The sequence below is a fragment of the Salvelinus sp. IW2-2015 genome, linkage group LG19, assembly GCF_002910315.2.
Source record: "Salvelinus sp. IW2-2015 linkage group LG19, ASM291031v2, whole genome shotgun sequence".
NCBI classification, from domain to species: Eukaryota; Metazoa; Chordata; class Actinopteri; order Salmoniformes; family Salmonidae; genus Salvelinus; species Salvelinus sp. IW2-2015.
Window position 1 is genome coordinate 19,095,854 of NC_036859.1, and position 26,724 is coordinate 19,122,577.

Below are 26,724 nucleotides of genomic sequence, written 5' to 3' on the forward strand. Positions count from 1 at the left end.
CCTATAACCTGTTTTAGAGAAATGTAATCATTGAATATTATAAGAGATTTCATTGTCTGTTTATATGCCCCCTTTATTTATCCTACGGTTCTAACTTGTTGTACAAGGAGCATACTGTAAGAACGGCCCATGTTCTGAATTCTGTCACTGTACATTTCAAAAGTGCTGCTGTTGGGACAGCTTTATGTAKGCCCTAACAGTTTGTGGTCACCGTTATAGTGCAATTAATGTATTGTTTAGTCTTGTGTAGTGGCTTTGCTGGCATGCATCCCACATTTTAGTTTTTGTCCACACTAAGATTTACATGCTAAAATCACCACTGCACTAGTGCAATGACGAAGTTTATAGGTATCTGCTAGCATTCTAGCAGATACTCTTAACTTCCTTCATACTGGTATGGTAGAAAAATTACAAGATTATGTTATAATACTCTTTATGCATCAAATAAGGTTTGTGAGTACTCTCATCTGTGTCTGTGGGACTGGGGTTGGGCTTGGGCCKTGACGACTGGGCCTTGGCGCTAGCAATTGATTTATGAAGCCTTGGTGATAAAACCTACAGCCTGCATTCCATAGAATGAGTTGATGTTTGTATACTGTGAGGTACCAGGGAGGAGATGTCTCTGGTGTGGGCGGCTGATGTCTTAGAGGCCAAACCCTCGTTTCTATACAATTCGAACAGTCTTCACAGTAAATGCTATCTGGCTGGGGGATACTCTTTCTCACATACAAATCTTAACCTTTATGATTCATACAAACTATTCCAGACATCTGTTGTTTGTCACGTATTCAGGAGTATGTGTCTTAACTATAAAATACTGTGGCTCGGTTGTGCTCGTTGAGTTCTCGGCATCACATTTCAGAGTGTGGAATCCACCCGCTTCATTGCAATAATTAATCGATATTAAATAAAGATGACAAGAAATGACAAAGTCTCGCTCCTTTGAATCAGAAATATTCCACGGCACTGGACACAGAGACATAAAAATTGTATCCACTAGTTCTTCTGACTCTGGGGAAGTAGATAAAGGACATCATTGTCAAACTTCCGAAGTATCCTTTGAAGGCCATCCATTACACAAGTCATTAGCAGCAGCACATCGCTAGGGGCCCGATTTCGATTTAGGAAAGTATTCCTTTCTTACACACTTCTCAGTAATAGGTATTCAGACTTACCTTATTAAGGTGTGTAACAGGCTTTGCAGGCGTGGTTTCCTTGCGCGCTGAATGAATGTAATTCAACTGCTGAAAACTCTCCCACTTGCTGGCCAACAGATTTTCTCATGYCGTTTTCATTCAATAGGGTTTTCAGTACATTCATGTTAAGCCATCACTTTAAATACGGTGTACGTTAATTTTGTTGACAGACTAGAATACATTGAGAGAATAGGTTCAGAAAATAGGGATCAATGAAAGAAAGCCATCTAAATATATACATATTCGTCTCCCTTTCGACACCAACTGGTAGATTTAAAAATATTCAGATCTTGTAGATTATTTATGCAAATKTTAGGGTTAGGAAAGTATGTATGAATCATAAAAAAATGCTGGTTTGGAGAGACTTTAGCGATGAAATATATTGATGAATAAAAAATACAGTGGTTTGAGTCATTCTGAAAATTGCCACATTCAGTTCTTTAACCCATGGTAATGTTGGAAGATTAGTGTATGTAGAATTATAATAAGGAGAATAGTGTACAATAGTAGGCTATACTCTACTCTATTGCCTATGCTAACCATGGAACTGTGTGATGACACAGCTAAGTATTGCGCCATGCGTTGGGTTCACACTGTACAGCTTGGTCTGCACTCTGCTCCATAACGATTGAATTAGCCTAAATGCAGTGGCGATTTTAGCATGTTTTTTTTTTTTATCGTTTAAAAAAAATTATTTAACCAGGTAGGCTAGTTGAGAACAAGTTCTAATTTGCAACTGCGACCTGGCCAAGATAAAGCAAAGCAGTTCGACACATACAACAACACAGAGTTACACATGGAATAAACAAACATATAATCAATAATACAGTACAAAAATCTATATACAGCATGTGCAAATTAGGTATAAAGCGGCCATGGTGGCGAAGTAATTACAATATAGCAATTAAACACTGGAATGGTAGAATGTGCAGTAGATGTATGTGCAAGTAGAGATACTGGGGTGCAAAGGAGCAAGATAAATAAATACAGTATGGGGATGAGGTAGATTGGATTGTACAGGTGCAGAGAACTGTGAGCTGCTCTGACAGCTGGTGCTTAAAGCTAGTGAGGGAGGTAAGAGTCTCCAGCTTTAGTGATTTTTGCAGTTCGTTCCAGTCATTGGCAGCAGAGAACTGGAAGGAGAGGCGGCCAAAGGAAGAATTGGCTTTGGGGGTGACCMGTGAGATATACCTGCTGGAGCACGCACTACGATTGGGGCCAAAAAAAACTAAAATGTGTGATACATGCCAGCAAAGCCACTACACAACACAACACTAAACTATACCTTAATTGCACTATAACGGTGACAAATGGTACCCACAAACTGTTAGGGCCTACATAAAGCTGTTCCAACAGCAGTCCCAACACCTTACCACTGCTACACCTGGCTATTAGCGGAGCCTTGTCTGGCAGCGAAACAGTTCATTCAGCCTCATTTACTGCCTTAAAAAAAAAAACATAGCTGATATGGCTGACTTGCTTAAACAAATGTGGTTTCTACTGAAAAATGAGATGTACAAACTATGGCATAAGGGGATGACAAGCAGATAAGAGGCCATGCGTAATTTCGAATTAAGACATTAATGAGCGAGCTACGATGGACGTAGTCTATTTAACTATTTGTTCAGCACTTTTGAAATGTACAGCAAYATAATTCAGAACATGGGCCGTTCTTACAGTGTTCTCCCTGTACACCAAGTCAGAACCGTAGGATAAATAAAGGGGGCATATACTGTAAGAACACAATGAAAGCTCTTACAATATTCGATGATTACATTTCTCAAAAACAGGTTATAGGCTACATGTGCACCACCAAGTCAGAACAGTAGGTGAAATTAAGAGGTGAAAATATACCAAATTATTAGGGCGAGGCACATTGGCTAATTACAGCTTACTACACAACATACACTTAGTATTACTTTCTTAGCTACATTATACATCTCCCTGGCATATTACATCATTTATGCATCAGCATACAAGACATTTTTGGACTCACCTTGTTGTGCTGTGCTCACTTGAACAGGAAGGTGGCGCGGCGGTCCTTCGTGGGCAAATTTTGTCATCAAACTTTGTCATCAAAGTCTGGCATTCTCTGGGTTTATGGTGCTTTCAAGACAACTGGGAATCGAGAGAGAAAAAAGTTKAATCATGATGATGTCAGTGATCTTCAGGTTGCAGCTCTAAAAAGAGGCCTGAGTACCAAATTTACAATTCCGAGTTGGATGAAAGTTCAAAACGTATTTTCCCAGTCGTAGCTCGTTTTCCCGAGTTCCCGAGCCCGAGTTCCCAGTTGTCTTGAACTCACTAAAGTCCGATTTTGGAGTTCCGAGTTAACAGTTGTTTTGAGCACGGCACAAATTATGCTTCACTGACAGCATGGCCAATGCTGAATGTTTATAATTTTAAACTAGGAAAAGAGCCCTTAATCTTAGACTTGGGACTATACAGCCACTCCACTGAATAGCAGGTTAATGGTTGCTTTGCAATGCTTGCAGTTAGTCACTGATTCCTTCCAAACTACTCATTGTTGAATTTGCAATTTCCAACTTGTTGTGTAATATTTATGTCCAATGGCCGATGAGCACCGATACGTTTTATCTATTATTTCTCTTCATTATTTCTCTTCATATGATTAGGATTAAAAATGATTTGCCAGTAGATTGTAGACTTGATTCATGATGATGACTGCTAGCTAAGATTTTGAAAGTATGATGTTGACATGATCAGACCAATCAAAGTACTGTAGATATGTGATTTGACGTCATTTTATCTGTGGCCAATGACCTTCTTGGATGGGCACTTAATGTAACTCTATGGCAGCACCCAAGGGGCTTGAATTTTCTAGCTCAACCCTTAGACTTGGTAGTGATGTAGTGTCCCCATGAGCGACAGAACACTGAGCCAATCACGGCGCAACGCTCTGTATTTTTGCTGGCTTGCCCCACCATCACAGAAAGCACTGAGCTAGGGTGAAACACCTGCATTTTGAAGCTGCCTTACTCAAGAAAACAAAAGAGACCATGTTTGTATGCGGCTTTATTAACTCAATGAAATATAAATATTTACATTGTTTACAAACTAATATGTGACACGTATTAATGCCAAAATAACATGTAAAACAGGAATGCCCAAACAAAACAACAACAAAATATACACTGCTCAAAAAAATAAAGGGAACACTTAAACAACACAATGTAACTCCAAATCAATCACACTTCTGTGAAATCAAACTGTCCACTTAGGAAGCAACACTGATTGACAATAAATTTCACATGCTGTTGTGCAAATGGAATAGACAAAAGGTGGAAATTATAGGCAATTAGCAAGACACCCCATAAAGGAGTGGTTCTGCAGGTGGTGACCACAGACCACTTCTCAGTTCCTATGCTTCCTGGCTGATGTTTGGTCACTTTTGAATGCGGCGGTGCTTTCACTCTAGTGTAGCATGAGACGGAGTCTACAACCCACACAATGGCTCAGGTAGTGCAGCTCATCCAGATGGCACATCAATGCGAGCTGTGCAAGAAGGTTTGCTGTGTCTGTCAGCGTAGTGTCCAGAGCATGGAGGCGCTATCAGGAGACAGGCCAGTACATCAGGAGACGTGGAGGAGGCCGTAGGAGGGCAACAACCCAGCAGCAGGACGCTACCTCCGCTTTTGGAAGGAGGCAGGAGGACACTGCCGAGAGCCCTGCAAAAATGACCTGCAGCAGGCCACAAATGTGCATGGTCTGCTCAAACGGTCAGAAACAGACTCCATGAGGGTGGTATGAGGGCCGACGTCCACAGGTGGGGGTTGTGCTTACAGGCCCAACACCGTGCAGGACGTTGGCATTTGCCAGAGAACACCAAGATTGGCAAAATTTCCACTGGCGCCCTGTGCTCTTCACAGATGAAAGCAGGTTCACACTGAGCACATGTGACAGACGTGACAGAGTCTGTGAGGACGCACGCGTGGGAGAACGTTCTGCTGCCTCAACATCCTCCAGCATGACCGGTTTGGCGGTGGGTCAGTCATGGTGTAGGGTGGCATGTCTTTGGGGGCCGCACAGCCCTCCATGTGCTCGCCAGAGGTAGCCTGACTGCCATTAGGTACCGAGATGAGATCCTCAGACCCTTGTGAGACCATATGCTGGTGCGGTTGGCCCTGGGTTCCTCCTAATGCAAGACAATGCTAGACCTCATGTGGCTGGAGTGTGTCAGGAGTTCCTGCAAGAGGAAGGCATTGATGCTATAGACTGGCCCGCCTGTTCCCCAGACCTGAATCGAATTGAGCACATCTGGACATCATGTCTCGCTCCATCCACCAACGCCACGTTGCACCACAGACTGTCCAGGAGTTGGCGGATGCTTAGTCCAGGTCTTGGGAGAATCCTCAGGAGACCATCCGCCACTCATCAGGAGCAACCCAGGCGTTGTAGGGAGGTCATACAGGCACGTGGAGGCACACACACTACTGAGCCTCATTTTGACTTGTTTTAAGGACATTACATCAAAGTTGGATCACGCTGTAGTGTGGTCTTCCACTTTAATTTTGAGTGTGACTCCAAATCCAGACCTCCATGGGTTGATAAATTTGATTTCCATTGATCATTTTTGTGTGATTTTTTGTCAGCACATTCAACTATGTAAAGAAAAAAGTATTTAATAAGAATATTCATTCATTCAGATCAAGGATGTGTTTTTTAGTGTTCCTTTATTTTTTTGAGCAGTGTATATATACAGTGGGGCAAAAAAGTATTTAGTCAGCACCAATTGTGCAAGTTCTCCCACTTAAAAAGATGAGAGAGGCCTGTAATTTTCATCATAGGTACACTTCAACTAACTAAAAATCCAGAAAATCACATTGTAGGATTTTTATGAATTATTTTGCAAATTATGGTGGAAAATAAGTATTGGTCACCTACAAACAAGCAAGATTTCTGGCTCTCACAGACCTATAACTTCTTCTTTAAGAGGCTCCTCTGTCCTCCACTCGTTACCTGTATTAATGGCACCTGTTTGAACTTGTTTATCAGTATAAAAGACACCTGTCCACACCTCAAACAGTCACACTCCAACTCCACTATGCCAGAACCAAAGAGCTGTCAAGGACACCAGAACAAAAATTGTAGACCCTGACACCAGGCTGGGAAAGTCCCCTGGGTATTAGGAAATGGAAGACATACAAGACCACTGATAATCTCCTTGATCTGGGGCTCCACGCAAGATCTCACCCCGTGGGGTCAAAATGATCACAAGAACGGTGAGCAAAATCCAGAAACCACACACGGGGGACCTAGTGAATGACCTGCAGAGAGCTGGGACAAAGTAACAAAGCCTACCATCAGTAACACACTACGCCGCCAGGGACTCAAATCCTGCAGTACCAGACGTGTTCCCCTGCTTAAGCCAGTACATGTCCAGGCCCGTCTGAAGTTTGCTAGAGAGTTTGGATGATCCAGAAGAAGATTGGGAGAATGTCATATGGTCAGATGAAACCAAAATATAACTTTTTGGTAAAAACTCAACTCGTCGTGTTTGGAAGACAAAAATGCTGAGTTGCATCCAAAGAACACCATACCTACTGTGAAGCATGGGGGTGGAAACATCATGCTTTGGGGCTGTTTTTCTGCAAAGGGACCAGGACGACGTATCCATGTAAAGGAAAGAATGAATGGGGCCATGTATCGTGAGATTTTGAGTGAAAACCTCCTTCCATCAGCAAGGCATTGAAGATGAACGTGGCTGGGTCTTCAGCATGACAATGATCCCAAACACACCGCCAGGGCAACGAAGAGTGGCTTCGTAAGAAGCATTTCAAGGTCCTGGAAGGCCTAGCCAGTCTCCAGATCTCAACCCCATAGAAAATCTTTGAGGGAGTTGAAAGTCCGTGTTGCCCAGCAACAGCCCCAAAACATCACTGCTCTAGAGGAGATCTGCATGGAGGAATGGGCCAAAATACCAGCAACATGTGTGTAAAACCTTGTGAAGACTTACAGAAAACGTTTCACCTCTGTCATTGCAAACAAGGGTATATAACAAGTATTGAGATAAACTTTGTTATTGACCAAATACTTATTTTCACCATAATTTGCAAATAAATTCATTAAAAATCCTACAATGTGATTTTCTGGGAGAAAAATTCTCATTTGTCTGTCATAGTTGAAGTGTACCTATGATGAAAAATTACAGGCCTCTCTCATCTTTTTAAGTGGGAGAACTTGCACAATTGGTGGCTGACTAAATACTTTTTTGCCCCACTGTATATATATATATAAACTCAGCAAAATAAATGTCCCTTTTTCTGAACCCTGTCTTTCAAAGATAATTCGTAAAAATCCAAATAACTAAAATCACCCCCCCAAAAATGAAATTCTACAAATGTAGGGCTCTAAACAGGCCCACTGCCTACGTCTTTTTTTCAAAAACAGATCTAAAACAAGTGTAATTTATATTTACAATTCCCTTGTCCAAACTAATTACTAATTTATCTAGCTCTTTTCAATAGTTCTTATCAAGTTGTGAATTACAGTGCATGGAGAATACTGTTATTTCTATCAAAAGAAATTAAGGAGATGCATTTTCCACTTGGAACCGGTAGATTCTCTCGACCTTATTCATGGTTTACTCTCGGGTAAAAGTGGTGGAATTATGAGGGAATTAAGTCAAGGTCAGATTACAGCGTATTTGTAAACACACCTCCACCACACCTTAATTTCTTAGATCTCCACCAGAACTAATAGCAGCTCAATAGCATGCTATTCCCGTGCTTAAATTCAAGGTCAGAATACGCGAAGAGAGAAAAGTGCATAAAAAGGGAATAATGTTCCATTTACACTCGTGTCGGATTTGGGGCCTAGGAAAGGGCATAGAGCTGAGCCAGCTGTCTCTTAGTAGTGCACTATAATTCCACACAGTCTGCCTGCACTATACTCTATTTCAATAGATCTGTGTGTGCACTTTTTTACAGAGGCAATGCAATCCAAATCTCCCAGTCAATGCAGTAAGGATCTCCTTTCTCTACCACCATAACTTCAACTCCTACTGATGTATCACCACTGTAATGCATTTCTAAAAGCATAGTGTCCAGCTTAGTGGCCAACATGTCTTTATAATTTCAAAGACTTGGTCTGAAGACTAATGCTTAGCCCATTAGTTCAATGATTTAGATCGAAATCAAAGATCTTCTACGAGGTGATTTCTCAACCCAGTGGATGCTGTGTGGGATTTGATGATTGGATTGGGAAAAGTTACAGCTTATTCTTTCTTTCCCCTCGCCGCTTCGACGGCATCCTATTTGAATGACAGCCAAAATCAATCTTCTATTAAAGTGCAGTCATAGGCCGGTATTGACTCATTAGAACTTTACCAATCTGGTGATCTCGCTGTATTCATCCACATCCAGGGACCATTTTCTTTAATCAAACACAACCCGGCCTTTAAACAAGCCCGAGGGAATCAATAGACTGCACTCTTTAAGTTCACAAACAGTTCAATCAGCAGTATACCACCCTGCATCCCACTGCTGGCTTGCTTCTGAAGCTAAGCAGCGTTGGTCCTGGTCAGTCTCTGGATGGGCGACCAGATACTGCTGGAGGTGGTGTTTGAGGGCCAGTAGGAGGCACACTTTCCTCTGGTCAACAAAAAAAATATCCCAATTCTCAAGGCAGTGATTGGGGACATTCCCCTGAATCTCACCGTACTTTCTCCGCTATGCAATCTGGTTTCAGAGCTGGTCATGGGTGCACCTCAGCCATGCTCAAGGTCCTAAACGATATCATAACCGCCATTGATAAGAGACATTACTGTGCAGCCATATTCATCGACCTGGCCTAAGGCTTTCGACTCGGTCAATCACAACATTCTTATTGGCAGACTCAACAGCCTTGGTTTCTCAAATGATTGCCTCGCCTGGTTCACCAACTACTTCTCCGATAGAGTTCAGTATGTCAAATCGGAGGGCCTGTTGTCCGGACCTCTGGCAGTCTCTATGGGGGTGCCACAGGGTTCAATTCTCGGGCCGACTCTCTTCTCTGTATACATCAATGATGTCGCTCTCGCTGCTGGTGATTCTTTGATCCRCCTCTACGCAGACGACACCATTCTGTATACCTCTGGCCCTTCGTTGGACACTGTGTTAACTAACCTCCAGATGAGCTTCAATGCCATACAACTCTCCTTCCGTGGCCTCCAACTGCTCTTACATGCAAGTAAAACTAAATGCATGCTCTTGAACCGATCGCTACCCGCACTTGCCCGCCCATCCAGCATCACTACTCTGGATGGTTCTGACTTAGAATATGTGGACAACTATAAATACCTAGGTGTCTGGTTAGACCGTAAACTCTCCTTCCAGACTCACATTAAACATCTCCAATCCAAAATTAAATCTTCCTATTTCGCAACAAAGCATCCTTCACTCATGCTGCCAAACATACCCTCGTAAAACTGACCATCCTACCGATCCTCGACTACGGCGATGTCATTTACAAAATAGCCTCYAACACTCTACTCAACAAATTGGATGCAGTCTATCACAGTGCCATCCGTTTTGTCACCAAAGCCCCATATACTACCCACCACTGCGACCTGTATGATCTCGTTGGCTGGCCCTCGCTTCATACTCGTCKCCACACCCACTGGCTCCAGGTCATCTACAAGTCTCTGCTAGGTAAAGCCCCGCCTTATCTCAGCTCACTGGTCACCATAGCAGCACCCACCCGTAGCACGCGCACCAGGAGGTATATCTCACTGGTCACCCCCAAAGCCAATTCTTCCTTTGACMGCCTCTCCTTCCAGTTCTCTGCTGCCAATGACTGGAACGAACTGCAAAAATCTCTGAAGCTGGAGACTCTTACCTCCCTCACTAGCTTTAAGCACCAGCTGTCAGAGCAGCTCACAGATCACTGCACCTGTACATAGCTCATCTGTAAATAGCCCATCCAATCTACCTCATCCCCATATTGTATTTATTTATCTTGCTCCTTTGCACCCCATTATCTCAACTTGCACATTCATCTTCTGCACATCCTACCATTCCAGTGTTTAATTGCTATATTGTAATTACTTTGCCACCATGGCCTATTTACTGCCTTACCTCTCTTATCCTACCTCATTTGCACATGCTGTATATAGACTTTTCTACTGTATTATTGATTGTATGTTTGTTTATTCCATGTGTAACTCTGTTGTTGTATGTGTCGAACTGTTTTGCTTTATCTTGGCCAGATCGCAGTTGTAAATGAGAACTTGTTCTCAACTAGCCTACCTGGTTAAATAAAGGTGAAATAAAAAATAAAAAGTAGGGTGCTGTCTTTCAGATGGGATGTTAAACGGGTGTCCTGATTCTCTGTGGTCACTAAARATCCCATGACACTTATCGTAAGAGTAGGGGTGTTAACCCCGGTGTACTGGCTAAATTTCCAATCTGGCCCTCATACCATCACAGTCACCTAATCAACCCCAGCTTACAATTGGCTCATTCCTCTCCCCTGTAACTATTCCCCAGGTCGTTGCTGTAAATGAGAATGTGTTCTCAGTCAACTTACCTGGTTAAATGAAGATGTGTTGTAAAATATGAATGTCTTAACAATAAATATAATGTATGCTACAATTAAATGTTGTCTGTGTCCAGATCATTTTGTTACCCATGTGTGTGTACAGTATACTTACATGAAATAGATGGGGTAGCCTCCTTTAAAATACCAGCAGTAGTTCTTGGAAGCTGTGCACTGTCAATGAGAAGAAGGAAACTAGTCATTGATTTATATTTGCTGGTATGAGATCAGAGGGAAAATGAAGTGTTCGGCATTTAAGTAGGAAACTTGTCAACCATGTGAATACCTTGTAGTTTTATTTCTCTGTGATGTGCCAGATGTGACCACCAAACAGGACTTGGTTGGCTTTTCATTAACACAAGTGATATAAAAAACACTTACTGTAAGCAAAGTTTATATTTGATGAACCAAACTTCTATTTCATGCAATGCTCTATGTTCAGAGGCCAACTCAAGATGATTGTGAACCGGTGACTGCAAAGTCCAGACCAGATCAGAACCCACTATGCACACATATAGTTCAATGCCGCCTCTGTCAGACCAGGCCCAGCACCTAATGTATAACGAGCCTCTAAAATGAGATACTAGAGAAAAATAGTCTGTGCACTCTCACCATTATCTGCCCTCACTAGACAATCACACTATTCCCCTGTGTTCTTTTCTATGGCTATGGCTTCTATGATGATGAGACATCCATTTTTGTTTGATGTCCATCCATCACCATGTAAGGAATGTGTGAGCTGTGAGGTGAGCCAGCTAGCCTTGGCCCTTATTGGATGGGAGTAATTGTGAGAAACACTCCAGCCTAGATCTGCCAGGTGGATGTTTGTGTCCACGGTCAATTGCAGCGTGTCCCTTCCATTTACACTCATGGCAAGGGGACAAAGCAGCCCCTGAGCAGGACTGCAGCCTGCTTTTGGTCATCAGCAGAGGAGCTGGGCTCACTAACAATACCACAAAGTGCTGTTTGTCACTGCTTCAGTTCTGTCACAATTAACAAAGATTAGAAGAGGAAGAGATGCCTGTGTGTATGTGTGCGTGCGAATGAGTGAACTGTAGGTGTGTGAGTGCATGTGTCTGTTTGTATGTGCAGTCAGCTTTGTAAAATGGTATTGTGTGATCTATTTATTTTATCTTATTGGATGGAGCCAAATGGTCAGAGGCAAGACAAGGCCAAACAAATTGTGGTACATATGATATGATCCAGGCTGATGTAAATATGAGTCCAGTAATACTTTAATGAATGGTGAGTTTTTCTAAATATTGTTTCATTTCAAGAATATAGATTTTAATACATTATGTACAGAATATCATTCAATATACCACGGATCTATGTGACCTTACATAAATGCCTAGCGTTCATAGGCCTAAATAGTGCTCAATAGCCCACAACTTCTGCAGCAGCAGGGCGCATTGTTTTGTTGACTTTCAATAAACCCCAAGGCTATAATATTTCGGAGACCAACGAGACAGTTCCGAAGACAGTCATACCCAGGCCTAAACCTTTTAACGGAAACAAAAAGAGGACAACAATTATTCACTTTAACATTGAATTGAATTTCTGACTATAAATATCAGACTCACCTCATCCACTAACCAAAACAGAAATATGATTCCACACAGAACTGGCATCATTCACGAAATGTCAACTCCGCTCACGGACAGTAGCCTCCACCTAAATACCGTGATAGTCCAAAATTAATCAGACGTGTTTAGAAATCATTTTTCGTCACATAGTGCGTTTGCTGTTTGGTGAGCCACCGGCCATGACTGTCCGATGTTTGGTCGACTGTCGGTGCCATTGGTCGATACCGCTTCAGACCATCAAGCAATCGTTGATCTCTTATTCACAGTTTAGTTTGTCATTATCTTTTGCATTAAATTGTATCGAACGTAGCCTATTCTTTTCACACGCATAGCATAAAGATGATAACGCGACACGCCCCCACAGTATCTCTAGGAACACTGCAATCAAGGACGCAGAAGCACTGCTTGAAAGCAATCGCAAACCATTGAACATTTTGAGCTTTTTTTAACCCAGGACAGGCTATGAGTCAGCACTGTCACAACTTCAGTGTCACAACATTTAGATCACACAAATCATATGCAGCACAGGCAATGCAATATAGGTTGTCATTTGTAAAAGTAATGAGTAATTCATAAATGTATTTATTTTTCACTTAATGATCTTACTGGTGTGGATTTCCCCCGTTTCAGGAGTAACCCAGTGTTCTCTCTGATCACCATCAGCTCTACTCTGTGAGTCTATCAACAGAAGCAGATAGTACAGGCAGGAGCAACACTCATGTCCATCGACTGGTAACCATAGCCTGCAGATCAGACCAGTATTATGACCCTGGGCCAGGGTGCAACAGCTACCTGTTTGCTTGTGAAAAATACAATTATAATAATAATAATATTTCTCATGCAGGATTCTGCAATGCTTATTATTGATGGTTGCCTGCTTCTTTCATCGAGAATGTAACGCCAGAATCAAACAGGAAGATGATCAATCAAGCACACATTATATGGCCTATTAATATGGAAAACTGCAAATTATCAATGTTATTGCAAATTATACAGTACACACATTATTAAAACATTCAGGCATTATAATTCAATATAACAGTACAATTCTCCCTCAAACTGTTAAATATAATTTTCTCTACATATAAATTGCTAATAACACTAGTGACACCCAGTTAAAGTGGCCAAACTGCACTCACTGGGCAGTGAATACTTGTGTGACATGGTAGACATATACATCATTAGATGGGACTGACATGAATGGATAAGGGAGAGGGAACTGAGCAGGCCAAGGCACAAATTCAGTTTGTCAGCATCCCAGAATTAAGTAGAACACTTATTATATTGTATGGTGAACAGCTTGTTTTGAGATCCTTGAAATACTGGTTTGAAACAAAGAAAAAGGAAAGGAAGCGTATTGCACAAACTACAACTAAGGCAACAAGCTAGTGAATGATTTAGTGCTAAAACCAGGGAAGCAGTGTGAAGTCATGATGCGGTCCAAAAGTTCCATCCCACCTGAGCAGGCTGAAATTCCAGACATTACAAAAACATCAAGTTAACTGCAATGCCCCTTTAATCAAACACTGAAATATGTCCTCCGGTGATTTTTGAACTTGTACTGTTGAAAAGCAATATCCCATGTATAAATACAATAAAGTACACAAACTAAAGATTAGAAAAAAAGAGCAAAACAGTGTTTTTTAGACAACTGCAAACGTCAAGGAGTAGGGCATTCAAAGAGTCGGTCTGATGGGAATCCGTGATGTCATCGGCCTCCCCCTTGCTTGAGGAACAATAGAGGAGAAAGAGAACAAAAGAGGAAAGGCCCACCCCCCACTTGTGCCATGTCRGAACTTGCCTGGACCACCTATTGAGATATGCCTTTTGTTAAGTAAATCAGGTGTTAAATTAGGYAAAAAGGAGGCTGGATTGCTACTTTAAAACAACTAAAAAGATGTGTCAATTGCAGTCCACTGACAAATGTTGTAGTTTCAGTGTAAATATCACACTTTCACCTGCCAGAGCTATCTGAGATATCATTTACCTGATGTATCATGCCTATTGTACGTTGTTAATGATTTGAACATGTAGGTCGTCATTGTAAATAAGAATTTGCTCTTAACTGACTTGCCTAGTTAATTAAAGGTTAAATAAAAAAATAAATGCATTGATCAGTATGTCACTGTTTTGCCTTACACTTCTGTCTGCACAATAGCTATACAACATGTCAATATTAAAATGTCATATGAGATAAGTAAAGCACACCAGCCAATGATAAAGCACCATGAGCTGTGATCAACCACAGAAATGTTACAGTACATTCAACTGTAATGTAGATTAACTTCAATAAGTAACCATGCAAACATCAAACTATATAACAACTGACCTTCCATCAATGTTAAGATGTACTCTGTAGTAACAGCCTAACCCTAAGATAATAAGCCGACATGCCTTAGGCTGAGTTTACACAGGCAGCCCATTATCTCCCTCACCAACTTTAAGCGTCAGCTGTCAGAGCAGCTTACCGATCGCTGCAGATGTACACAGCCCATCTGTAAWTAGCCCATCCAACCAACTACCTACCTCATCCCCATATTTGTTTTTCTGCTCTTTTGCACACCAGTATTTCTACTTGCACATCCTCATCTACACATATATCACTCCAATGTAAATTGCTAAATTGTAATTACTTCGCCACTATTGGCCTCCTTACTTMATTTGCACACACTGTATACAGATTTTTCTATTGTTATTGACTGTATGTTTGTTTATCCCATGTGTAACTCTGTTGTTGTTTTTTGTCGCACTGCTTTGTTTTATMTTGGCCAGGTCGCAGTTGTAAATGAGAACTTGTTCTCAACTGGCCTACCTGGTTAAATAAAGGTGAAATAAAATAAAACAATWAAAAATGTCTAATTGGGGGTCCTCCCGAATGGCGCAGTGGTCTAAGGCTGTGCCACTAAAGATTCTGGGTTCAAGCCCAGGCTCTGTCGCAGCTGGGAGGCTCATGGGGCGGCACACAACTGGCCCAGCGTCGTCCGGGTTAGGGAGGGTTTGTCTCATCGCGCACTAGCGACTCCTGTGGCGGGCCGGGTGCAGTGCAAGCTGACACGGTCGCCAGATGTACGGTGTTTCCTCCGACACATTGGTGCGGCTGGCTTCCGGGTTGGATGGCATTGTATCAAGAAGCAGTGCGGCTTGGTTGGGTCGTGTTTCGGAGGACCTTCGCCCCTCCCGAGTCCGTAYGGGAGTTGCAGCGATGAGACAAGACTGTAACTACTACCAATTGGATACCACGAAATTGGGGAGAAATAAGGGGTGAAAAATACAACAACAAAAAAAGTCTAATTCTGAAAAAGATTGATGTGAAAATATCTAATGTGATTGGGTAGCCAGGAAATGTTTGACCAAACTTCTTGCTCAGGTCAAATTCTACAGTATGCCACACCCACGGATGTTAGCTTCTTTTCCGCAATGAGTCAGGATCGGAGTRCCTCCCCAGCGAGAAAACACGTGGGTAAAATGGCATTTTGAAAATGTGTCATTGGCTAGAGATGATCCGCTTATTACTTTGTTTTGTACAACACCCCTCATTTTGACGTCACCACAAACGACTTCAATGACGGCAGTCTCAGACTGAAGTATATAGCAAACATAGAGCAGTGGAAGAATTCAGTTTGAGTCGTCAGGCAAGATCAAAAGACCAATTAGTGGAAAAAATATCAKAATTGGGCTGCTGTGTAAATGCAGCCTCTGAAACCAATTTGTTTCGGAAACACATAAAATACCTTAACATTTCAAAGATGCGCCGAGCGTATGTCTACAGTACAGCATGTTACAGTAGCTTTACTGTAGAAGGCTTATGGATGGATCTTGTGCGCTTGGACATCCACCARTAGGTTAAGCGTTGCAAAATTCTGGAAAACCTKGGAATTTTGGGAAAGTTACTGTAATTTCACAACCCTCGGTAGGCTGCTGGGGTCCCTGGGTAGGCTGCTGGTTTCTAGGTGTCCTGGGCTGAGCCCTGCAGGCTCAGCTGCTGGATGCGGTCGGCCAGCTCTAGACAGTGGAGGACCCTGCAGCGCTCTGCATGGAGCTGGTCACGGGGCACCTGGCCCAGCAGCTTCTGACTGAAGAGCACCAAGTCCTGCATAAAGATACCCACCGGCTCCCTGGTGGCTGGGGGAAGCTGGGTGATGGTGCATGAGTCAAAGCGGAAGTTGATGTCTTTGGCCCTAGGCAGCCCGGGAGCCCACTCCTCAATCCACGTGAGAGGCCTGTATTAAATCCATAATAGAATAGATAGAGGGGTATAGTTAACCCAACGTTTCAGCGTGGACTACCAGTATTTCTAGATGTAATAAAGGCAATTACGTTTTGTACTGGCAGAATAGCTAGGTTTGAGATGTTGTGAAAGGACTTATCTGATATGACTACTTGATTATTCCAATGGAGTACAGAGTACATACTTCTGCTCTTTGGTTATGAGTTGAGCGGTCATCTTCATGTACTTGTTCTCCTGGTCTTCCTCCATGCTGGCAGCGGTGACAGACAGCTCTCCAAACAGATCGACCAGCCAGGTGAGCCGGGCGATGCCACTGAAAGCTGGAAAACCAAAGCCCGTCTTCAGAGGACCTCCTATTGTGAGACACACAGGAAAACTACAGTCAGAAGTAGTYGTAATGGGACATGTAATCCAATGGCTCATGTTAATCATCCTCTGCTCACATTATGCCCTTTGTATTGATTTTGTATTTCATCACATTCCGACAGTACATAAACTGGTGTGGTGCTGTTGCAGTATATGTCACCATTATGCATAAAATGAATGAACCATTGAAGTTAATCTCCCAACAGATGTTACATTTCATTTTGCGCTTGCTGCCTCTTACAGTCGAACTACGAAAACTGCCCTGACTCAAATTTAAGAGAAACTACTAACTCTTGCTCCTCCATTCTCGCCACTAAGCTCCGACTTCCATTCTTGGTCAACAGGCAGCTGCTATAAAATACTGTCTGTCATCTGAGGTTATGTGAAGCGTGTGGAGTTGATAACTATGATTTATTATTCAATCATGGGTGCTTTAGGAGAAGTCCATTCATATGCATTAACTTGCTTCTTCCCCAGCGGCCAGAGCTAGTCAACATCCCAAATGGCATCCTATTCCCTATGTAGCGCACTACTAATGACAAAAGTAGCACACTATGTAGGAAATACAGTACCATTTGACACACCTCTAGATTTCGTCAACAACACCCTTCTGTATTTCACACCAGAGACCAGCCTGCTTGCCTCACTCCACAGGCAGGCTCTCTTTCACATCAACCCCAACAAGTGTACKGTGGAGAATGAAAACACAACATTTCACAAGTCGCTTTGATGGGAGCCTTCATTATATCAAAAGCTCTGGAATGAAATATTCATCCCAAAGCCTGTTACCTGGATGATGCACATCAATTTGATACATGCTATGCAGTTAGTTTCTGTAGCAAATATTGTATTTGAGGTGATGTCTGTATCAGTAGTGCTGGGGACCTCATGTATCACGGTTGTGTTTTCACCTGGGATTTGTGCTATATTCTCAATTCCAGTCTCCGTCTCACCTGTGAAGTGAAGGAATCCCTCCTCCAGCCTTTTCCCTGCTACGTCCTTCTTCAGCTGCTTGAAGTCGGCTGTCAKGAGTTCTATGTGCTCCTCATGCAGGACCACTCCTAGGAACATAGAAGACATAGAACATTAAATACGTAGGTGATCAGTAGTTATTAAGATACACAGATCAGGGTTTCCATTAGCCGGTAATAGCCCGGCTTTTTGGCCATCCCAAAGAATATGAAAAGCCAATAAATAAAATTGTCTGGGAGAAAAAAGAAAAAAAAATGAACTGTGAAATAATGCTTTTTATCCTATTCATTGATAAAAATACCAGTCGATGTAAATACATTTAACCAGTCATGCTTATTGGTCTATGCTTATCGCAGACAGCATACAGATACAGAGCCTAGTTTAAGCAGAAAATCTGTCAGACAGCGCAAGAGCTGCTGCTACAGCAAGCCCAATCATTGTGCAACAATTCTAAAATGAAATTRCATGTTAAAAACAGTTTTGATGGTCGTGATTAAAAAGAGCTACTATTTTTATTTCTCAACTGGTAATTGAAGCGCGCCTCCCATTCGTCATTCATGTGCAACGGTAGGCAGGCTTCAGCATGTCACACTTTACAATGTGAGCTGGAGGTAGTATGYATTTTGAAGACTTAATTGTGTRAAACCTGAATGTTTTACTTCATATTATGAGGCATGTCTTACCTCGCTTCAAAGTAGCCTAGCCAAAATCTAATTTCAATGCCATTGAAACCATTATGTTCTATTGGCTTTTAAATCAACTTTCTTTCATTGTCCAGTGAGTTGCATGTACAGTATAAACATGAATTACCATAATATAATGTGATTTCTGTCATTCTGAGCACCGTGTGTAGATGCCCTAATCTTGTTACACACTCAATGCATATGGGGCCGTTAAATTCCTCAAATGTCCTGTCAATTAAAATGCTGCCGGTCACATTTTCCAAACGGAAACCCTGACACAGATACACGTCTACTACATYATCATGACCATGTCATCAAGACTTCACCATGTCTTCTCTATAAAATATCTTCCAATGATTCTGTCCAGCTCACCTTTTTCCTGAGCCAGGTCCCAGAGGTCCACAGCAGTCTTGTGTGTCATGGCCATTGGATATTCCACACAGACATGCTTCCCTGCTTCCAGAAACATCCTATGGTCCGTTAGAACATGCAACATAGTATAGGAGAAATGAGTTTTTTTACAGTAACCAAGAAGGGTGTCCAAGAGACAGTGCTTGAACAGAACATAAATTCGATTTCAAAGACTGTCCTGTACTAGGGAGTTGCACAACTCAAATGTAACTTTGTAAACCAAACTGACCAGCAAGGGCTCCCGAGTGGYACAGCGGTCTAAGGCGCTRCATCTCAGTGCTAGAGGTGTCACTACAGACCTGGTTCGATTCCAGGCTGTATCACAACCAGCCCGTGATTGGGAGTCCCATAGGGCGGCGCACAATCGGCCCAGCATCGYCCGGGTTAGGGCTTAGCCGGGGTAGGCCGTCATTGTAAATAAGAATTTGTTCTTAACTGACTTGCCTAGTAAATAAAGTTTAAATAAAAAATATATATAAAAAAATAAGAGCCATTGGTCAATGTTTCAACAACCCATCGTGTACAGAGTTGGRAAAACTTCACATTGACCGCTCTTAAAACTTCTTGTAACTTTCTCAAAATGTTGCTTCAAATTCAATTGACAGAAAATAAGACAATGAAGTATCCTCTATGAAAAAGCTGTTCTCAATAACATTTCATGGCTTTTTTCCCTTTACAGTATGAAGGGCAGTACCTGCTGTTCCATTTAGACAATTAGCCTGGAACTGTCTACCAGTGAAACATGATGGCCATGTTCTAAACACCCTCATTAACCAGCCTAAAATAACTCTCCATTCTTTAATAGCCCATCTCTGCCTCTCTGTACACTCTGTACATTTAGCAGTGAGAGGGAGAGTAAAAACCATAATTTCAGTRCGTTTTCGCTACAGTTCGCAGTCATAAAGAGAGCCATTAGAGAGCTGTAGCCTTGGTGGTCCTCTCCAGGGTTTGTACATCAAAACAGCTACACTGAAATGTTTCTTACAGAAGAAATATGAAATGCATATGCAGCATAAGCATGGTAGCAATTAAAAGGGTTTTKGAAAAATTAAAGGAGAGTCGCACACTCTAGGAGCTCAGATGCAATAATTTAATAACCAACGTTTCGACAGACAAGCTGTCTTCATTAGGGTATAATGACAAACACTGCGAGGTGACTAGTTTATATAGTGTCAAAGGACACACACAGGTGTCTGTAATCATGGCCAGGTGTGGCCTGATATCATTGGTTAATTCTCATATATTAAAATAGCATTCAAAAAAACATAAATGAATAGCATACGATCATAGATACAATTTGGCTACATAWGCCTATAAACATTTACAATAGCAAATTCACAATAATCACAAGTATGGCTTCAGATCAAAGTCTACGTTGAGACCGAAGGGAGCAAGGGTCTTTAAATTTAAGATCCAGGCAGCCTCTCGTTTTAACAATAAATTGTCGAGGTCACCCCCTCTCCTAGGGAGGGTGACATGTTTGATGCCAATATAACGTAGGGACAAAATCGAGTGGTTTGCTCCCAAAAAAGTGGGCCGCAACTGGGTAAGTCGAGTTTTTGCACCTAATGGTGCYAMGATGCTCCGAGATTCGTACTTTTAATTCGCACTTTGTTTTACCCACCAAATTTTTACCACAAGGACAAGTTATAAGATAAATAACTGCCTTAGTGGAGCACGTGATAACACCATTGATTGGGATCTGTTTCCCTGTTTGGGGGTGTTTGAAGGATCTACATTTATAAGTGCCGTTGCATTGAGCACAGCCATTACACTGGTAGTTTCCATCCAGTAGGGGCGCAAATAGACGTTGTGCGGGGATATCTTGGGGTGGTAAATCAGAGTTTACCAGTTGATCTCTGAGATTTCTGCCCCTCGAGAATACGACCAAGGGAGGGTCCGAAAACACATTACCGATACTGTCATCGCATCTTAGAATGTGGCAATGTTTGTGAACGACTCACTTAATTTGGTTAGAGCACTTTGAATAGCGGGTAGTTAGAAGGCAAGAATRCTTCTTTTTGCGAGACTGACCTTGAAAAAGGTCATGTCTTGTTTAATTTTGAATTTTCTCAATGGCAGTATTAATCTGACCATTTTTGTACCCCCTCTCCTTGAATTTTCTTTACGTCTCAGCCATATTTCTGTCGAAATCTGATTGTTTTTTGCAAATTCTTTTGATTCGACAGAATTGGCTGTAGGGCAAACTGTTTTTCAAGGGAAGTGGGTGACAAAAATGAAAAGGGAACAGTTTGAAAATGATGGTAAAATKATTAGACTAAAGGTGAGGACACAACAGTTCACCAGACAAGATTGAATCCAAACATTACACTGTTGATTGTATGTGGATTTTACATGTAATACAACATTGAATTGATTGTGTCACAATATGTCTCAATGTTGTATAATATATAGCTTATAAGCTAGATCTGTTAAATCTAATCAAATTTTATTGGTCACATACACATATTTAGCTGATGTTATTCCGCAATAATTTAGCTGATGTTATTCCGTGTAGCGAAATGCTGGTGTTCCTAGCTCTAACAGTTTGTCTGAGGGTTTAGTAAATGGGCCAGGTTCAATGAATGGTTAATTACCGTACAGTTTTTACACCGAGATGGAGCCTCAGTGGACTAAGAAAGGAAACAGTGTACTGAGGATTGATACAGACAATATACGTGTTCTAGTGCTGACTCCTAGTGGTGATTTGTAACATGGTGAAAATATAGCTCTTGTGTAAGAGCATTTCAGATAGAAACAAAACTGACAAAGGGATAGCTAGACAACTACCACAGAGGACTATAATAGAGATATGGGGTCATTGAGAGAAAGCGTTTTACCTGATGTTTTCCTCATGGGCAGCGTTTTCGGTGCACACGAAAGCCACCTTTATGTCGTCCCGGCTCAGGGCATCTTCAACAGTGATTTGTTTCACTCCCTGTTGCTCCTCCAGAATCCTCCTATGGGAAGACAGCACCAGAGTCATATTCACTACTGGAAAAATGCTTTGAAATAGTCACAGGGTTTGCTACAGTATGCACGACCCAGCTGCTGAATCTGACGACAGTGACTATATATCTATTTCATATGTGCAGTGCAACAAAGTTAATTGCACTGCACATATAACAAATACAGTGGGGCAAAAAAGTATTTAGTCAGCCACCAATTGTGCATGTTCCCCCACTTAAAAAGAAGAGAGAGGCCTGTAATTTTCATCATAGGTACACTTCAACTATGACAGACAAAATTAGAAAAAAAATCCTGAAAATCACATTGTAGGATTTTTTATGAATTTATTTGCAAATTATGGTGGAAAATAAGTATTTAGTTACCTACAAACAAGCAAGATTTCTGGCTCTCACAGACCTGTAACTTCTTCTTTAAGAGGCTCCTCTGTCCTCCACTCGTTACCTGTATTAATGGCACCTGTTTTGAACTTTTATCAGTATAAGAGACACCTGTCCACAACCTCAAACAGTCACACTCCAAACTCCACATGGCCAAGACCAAAGAGCTGTCAAAGGACACCAGAAACAAAATTGTAGACCTGCACCAGGCTGGGAAGACTGAATCTGCAATAGGTAAGCAACTTGGTTTGAAGAAATCAACTGTGGGAGCAATTATTAGAAATGGAAGACATACAAGACCAATGAATATCTCCCTCGATCTGGGGCTCCACGCAAGATCTCACCCCGTGGGGTCAAAATGATCACAAAGAACGGTGAGCAAAAATCCCAGAACCACACGGGGGACCTAGTGAATGACCTGCAGAGAGCTGGGAACAAAGTAACAAAGCCTACCATCAGTAACACACTACGCCGCCAGGGACTCAAATCCTGCAGTGCCAGACGTGTCCCCCTGCTTAAGCCAGTACATGTCCAGGCCCGTCTGAAGTTTGCTAGAGAGCATTTGGATGATCCAGAAGAAGATTGGGAGAATGTCATATGGTCAGATGAAACCAAAATAGAACTTTTTGGTAAACTCAACTCGTCGTGTTTGGAGGACAAGAATGCTGAGTTGCATCCAAAGAACACCATACCTACTGTGAAGCATGGGGGTGGAAACATCATGCTTTGGGGCTGTTTTTCTGCAAAGGGACCAGGACGACAGATCCGTGTAAAGGAAAGAATGAATGGGGCCATGTATCGTGAGATTTTGAGTGAAAACCTCCTTCCATCAGCAAGGGCATTGAAGATGAAACGTGGCTGGGTCTTTCAGCATGACAATGATCCCAAACACACCACCCGGGCAACGAAGGAGTGGCTTCGAAAAGAAGCATTTCAAGGTCCTGGAGTGGCCCAGCCAGTCTCCAGATCTCAACCCCATAGAAAATCTTTGGAGGGAGTTGAAAGTCCGTGTTGCCCAGCAACAGCCCCAAARCATCACTGCTCTAGAGGAGATCTGCATGGAGGAATGGGCCAAAATACCAGCAACAGTGTGTGAAAACCTTGTGAAGACTTACAGAAAACGTTTGACCTCTGTTATATACCCTTTGTTAGCAATGACAAAGTATTGAGAAACTTTTGTTATTGACCAAATACTTATTTTCCACCATAATTTGCAAATAAATTCATAACAAATCCTACAATGTGATTTTCTGGATTTTTTTTCTTCTCATTTTGTCTGTCATAGTTGAAGTGTACCWATGWTGAAAATTACAGGCCTCATCTTTTTAAGTGGGAGAACTTGCACAATTGGTGGCTGACTAAATACTTTTTTGCCCCACTGTAAGCACTAGAAATCAAGGTATTTTTTTCAGTGCGTGAATTTTACCATTGTTTTTTAACACCAGTTGTTCCTGCCAAAACCAGCACATGGACCTAGACACACTGCTATGCACAGTGTGTCCAAAAAACAATGAGATGAGTCTTGGAGCCTCACCTGGATATGAAGCCTTTGACACTGAGCTTCTCAGCTGCGCTGGAGGGCAGAGGGGCTAGCATGTCCCTGATCCTCACAAAGCCTGCCGTCCCAATGCCAACCACCACTGAACCAAACATGTCTGACTTCCAAAGAGACAGAGTCAGAGCTTATCAACTGTGCACTCTGCATAAAGACCCAAGACAAGTTCTGGACAGAGATTCTCAGGAACACAGCAATGTTTTTCTGTATAGTTTTGCTAGTTAAAAAATATGGCAACTGCCATCAATGGAGAATTTGACGATTCAAAATATTTATATGGATTAACTGAATAAATCTGTTTTAAAACTGTTGGATCTGTCTGAATTTACAGAAGTGAAACATGGTTGTTGGGAAGGAAATAGTTAGAAAGAAACCACCATGTTTCACTTCTGTAAATTCAGATAGATCCAACAGTTTCCAACTCTTCACTTCCTATCAGTCAGAAAATGGTGCAGTGTCAGAAGTGCACTAGCTATTATGGCTGGGATGCACTGTGGGTGCTGATCATTACAAATACACATAAAAGGAACCCTCAGGTCTCCAATTCCTTACAAAGTAACTTGAAACAAGACCAATGACCAGGAAATTCATAATTGACATAATAATGATAAGTATATAATCTAACATGACATCAACAATGTTGCAATGCAGGTAACAATGCTGTCCTCGTTGAATGAGTAGCTAGTTCCGTACTGAATTTAAACTGGTTTACATTCAAGCTTGATTTCCTTACCTACCCTTTTCTGAGTTGCCTTTGAAGACCCTTGTCTCGTTGAAGTGAATAAAATGCTTATGTTAAACAAAGTAATCGACGCTCTTGTCCCGGTGATATCACTTTCATAAAGGGCTCACGTGTTTTTTTTTTACTGCTTGCGTGTGACGTCCATAGAACGCGGTGATTGGTGAATCAAGTCTACTCACGTGATGGACGTCTCGTCGGAAGTTATGTGGTTTGATTTTTTGGTTATAAAACAAATACAGACCTGCWATAACACTAGGTAATGATGATATTTTCGTTTCTTGACATACAATGTCCACGAATGTTCATATGTATGTGTTTCTGTTCAAGCTAAATTTGTGATGGTTTATGCAACAATATATGGCGACTCCCATGGCAGCATGAATGTCCTCAGTCTAACTAAGGGTGTTATCACATGGTCCCTTACAGACAATTTTTTGTGAACTCAGTGCGGTTGGCTTAATTTTTTTGCAGTGTGAACACTCCAAAGGAACTCAGACCCCGAAACGAGCCTAAGTGAGAACATCACGAGAGGTTGTCTGGGTTCGGTTGGCTTGAATTCCGCGGTCCGGTTGCCTTTTCTATGACATTGTGAACACAAAACTCCCCAGGTTCTCTTGTCATTATTCCCGCACTACACTGCTGTAACACCATTAACCCCTGTCATAGCCCCTCACATTACTGCCACAAAATTCAGATTTTAGTTCAGATTATTTGTTTGCGATATGTGATCTATCGGCTAAGAGAGCTTCATTAACTGTTAATTCGATTGTGGGGTTTGAATAGTGTGAGAAGACGACAACATGTTTGGTAAGAATCACAATATATGGTACAAAATATATACTAGCTCTTAAAGAGGCAGTAGCCTAAATTGGGTGTACAATTGTCAATTACAGCGTTATTTAATCTGCAGTTATTCTTCTGCTATTTATTCTGTTACCAATAATATTTACATGTTAATAGTATCTTCTGATTACAATTATGTCTCACTTTTGAAATAAATGCAATAATATATTAGCTGTCCGATAACACAGTCTGATGGAATGGCTTGTCCTACACTTTGTAAAAATCCCCAGTGCACTGATTGAATGTTGGAAATAGATCTTGGTTCCTTTCTAAACATAGCAATGTGAATGCAAGGAGGACTCGCACCACAAAATAGGTGAAGTGCATTGGCAAAMGAGTTTCAGTCCTCGTTCAAAGGTAAGGACGGTGTGAATACAAAGAGAACTGAGAACGTTGGCTTTTTTTTCTACCCCAGAGTTCACTTGAAATAGGACTGAGGTTGGTTATATTAAAGAGGACTATGTGTGAAAACACCCTACATGTCTATGGTTTATATACGGTCTATTGTTAAGACTCCTTTAGTCCTAACCTAGATGACGGTCTGAACTCTATTTTAAAAGTACTACATTTCTTATTCATTTAATTTCGTTGTAATAGTCTTCGAACAAAATGCTTACACCGGACACCGGCTTGAACGAATTTCTACGCTGTCTGCTACGGTGCTGTCCTTGGTTGCGCTTATCCTCGACGACTGTAATTGCACTTTGAATACACCAGATGGCGATGTTTTCACAAGAATCCCAAGGTATTGACCCTGAAATTAATATGGAGATCATTTTTATAAATACATTGTAAATCTGTACATGTGTGAGTTCWTCAATGGGTTTTCAGTGTTCTATTGTGTTTGAAGTAGTCTGTCTTGGTCTTTGYTGGTGTTCTCTGGGTCTGATACAGTCAACACGGTGGATTCGGGCCTATTCCGACTCGGGGGACTTCATACGGGCCGAGCTCTTCCTGAGTCCAGCGGAATCATATTAGGCTACTCGGGTTCTGGCTAATGGTACTCGGGCCGAGTACACTTCAGCATATCTGGCCCGATTTAACTTTTTCAGAAGTAGGTCATATGAGGTCTTTATTCGGCAGGTGATGGAAGAATAAAGAAAAAACGAATTAATGTAATAATTTCACCTAGAATTTGTTGGGTCACTTGCAAGCTAACATTCGGCCCGTTAGGCTATTAGATGGAGAAGGACCGTAGAGAATCTATGCTATAAATTCATTTGATTTTACTACAGATTTTTTGGGGAACCTCACTCGC

General features: G+C 41.8%; 2 protein-coding genes across 6 annotated transcripts in view; both read right to left on the minus strand.

Moving 5' to 3' along the window:
* Positions 1–12,402, minus strand: part of LOC111979619 (WW domain binding protein VOPP1) — a 29,979-nt gene extending 17,577 nt beyond the window's left edge. Inside the window, 2 exon segments of the mRNA XM_070448864.1 lie at positions 10,849–10,907; positions 12,317–12,402. Coding sequence (XP_070304965.1) covers positions 10,849–10,907; positions 12,317–12,367 — 110 coding nt within the window. The 5' untranslated portion in view covers positions 12,368–12,402.
* LOC111979178 (biliverdin reductase A) lies at positions 11,947–24,777 on the minus strand. Of its 5 annotated transcripts, none has more exons than XM_024009526.2 (7): positions 24,619–24,777; positions 23,861–23,985; positions 21,820–21,939; positions 18,941–19,038; positions 17,867–17,974; positions 16,732–16,900; positions 11,947–16,539 (listed from the first exon to the last, which is right to left on the minus strand). In XM_024009526.2, the coding sequence occupies exons 2-7, from the start codon at positions 23,977–23,979 to the stop codon at positions 16,266–16,268; spliced, it is 888 nt and encodes a 295-aa protein (XP_023865294.1). In that variant the 5' UTR covers positions 23,980–23,985; positions 24,619–24,777; the 3' UTR covers positions 11,947–16,265. The 5 variants fall into 5 exon arrangements, with proteins under 5 accessions (XP_023865294.1, XP_023865298.1, XP_023865296.1 ...); XM_024009530.2 differs by having other exon boundaries at positions 23,861–24,025; positions 24,619–24,761; XM_024009528.2 differs by having other exon boundaries at positions 23,861–23,981; positions 24,615–24,760.
* Between the last annotated feature and the right edge of the window lie 1,947 nt (positions 24,778–26,724).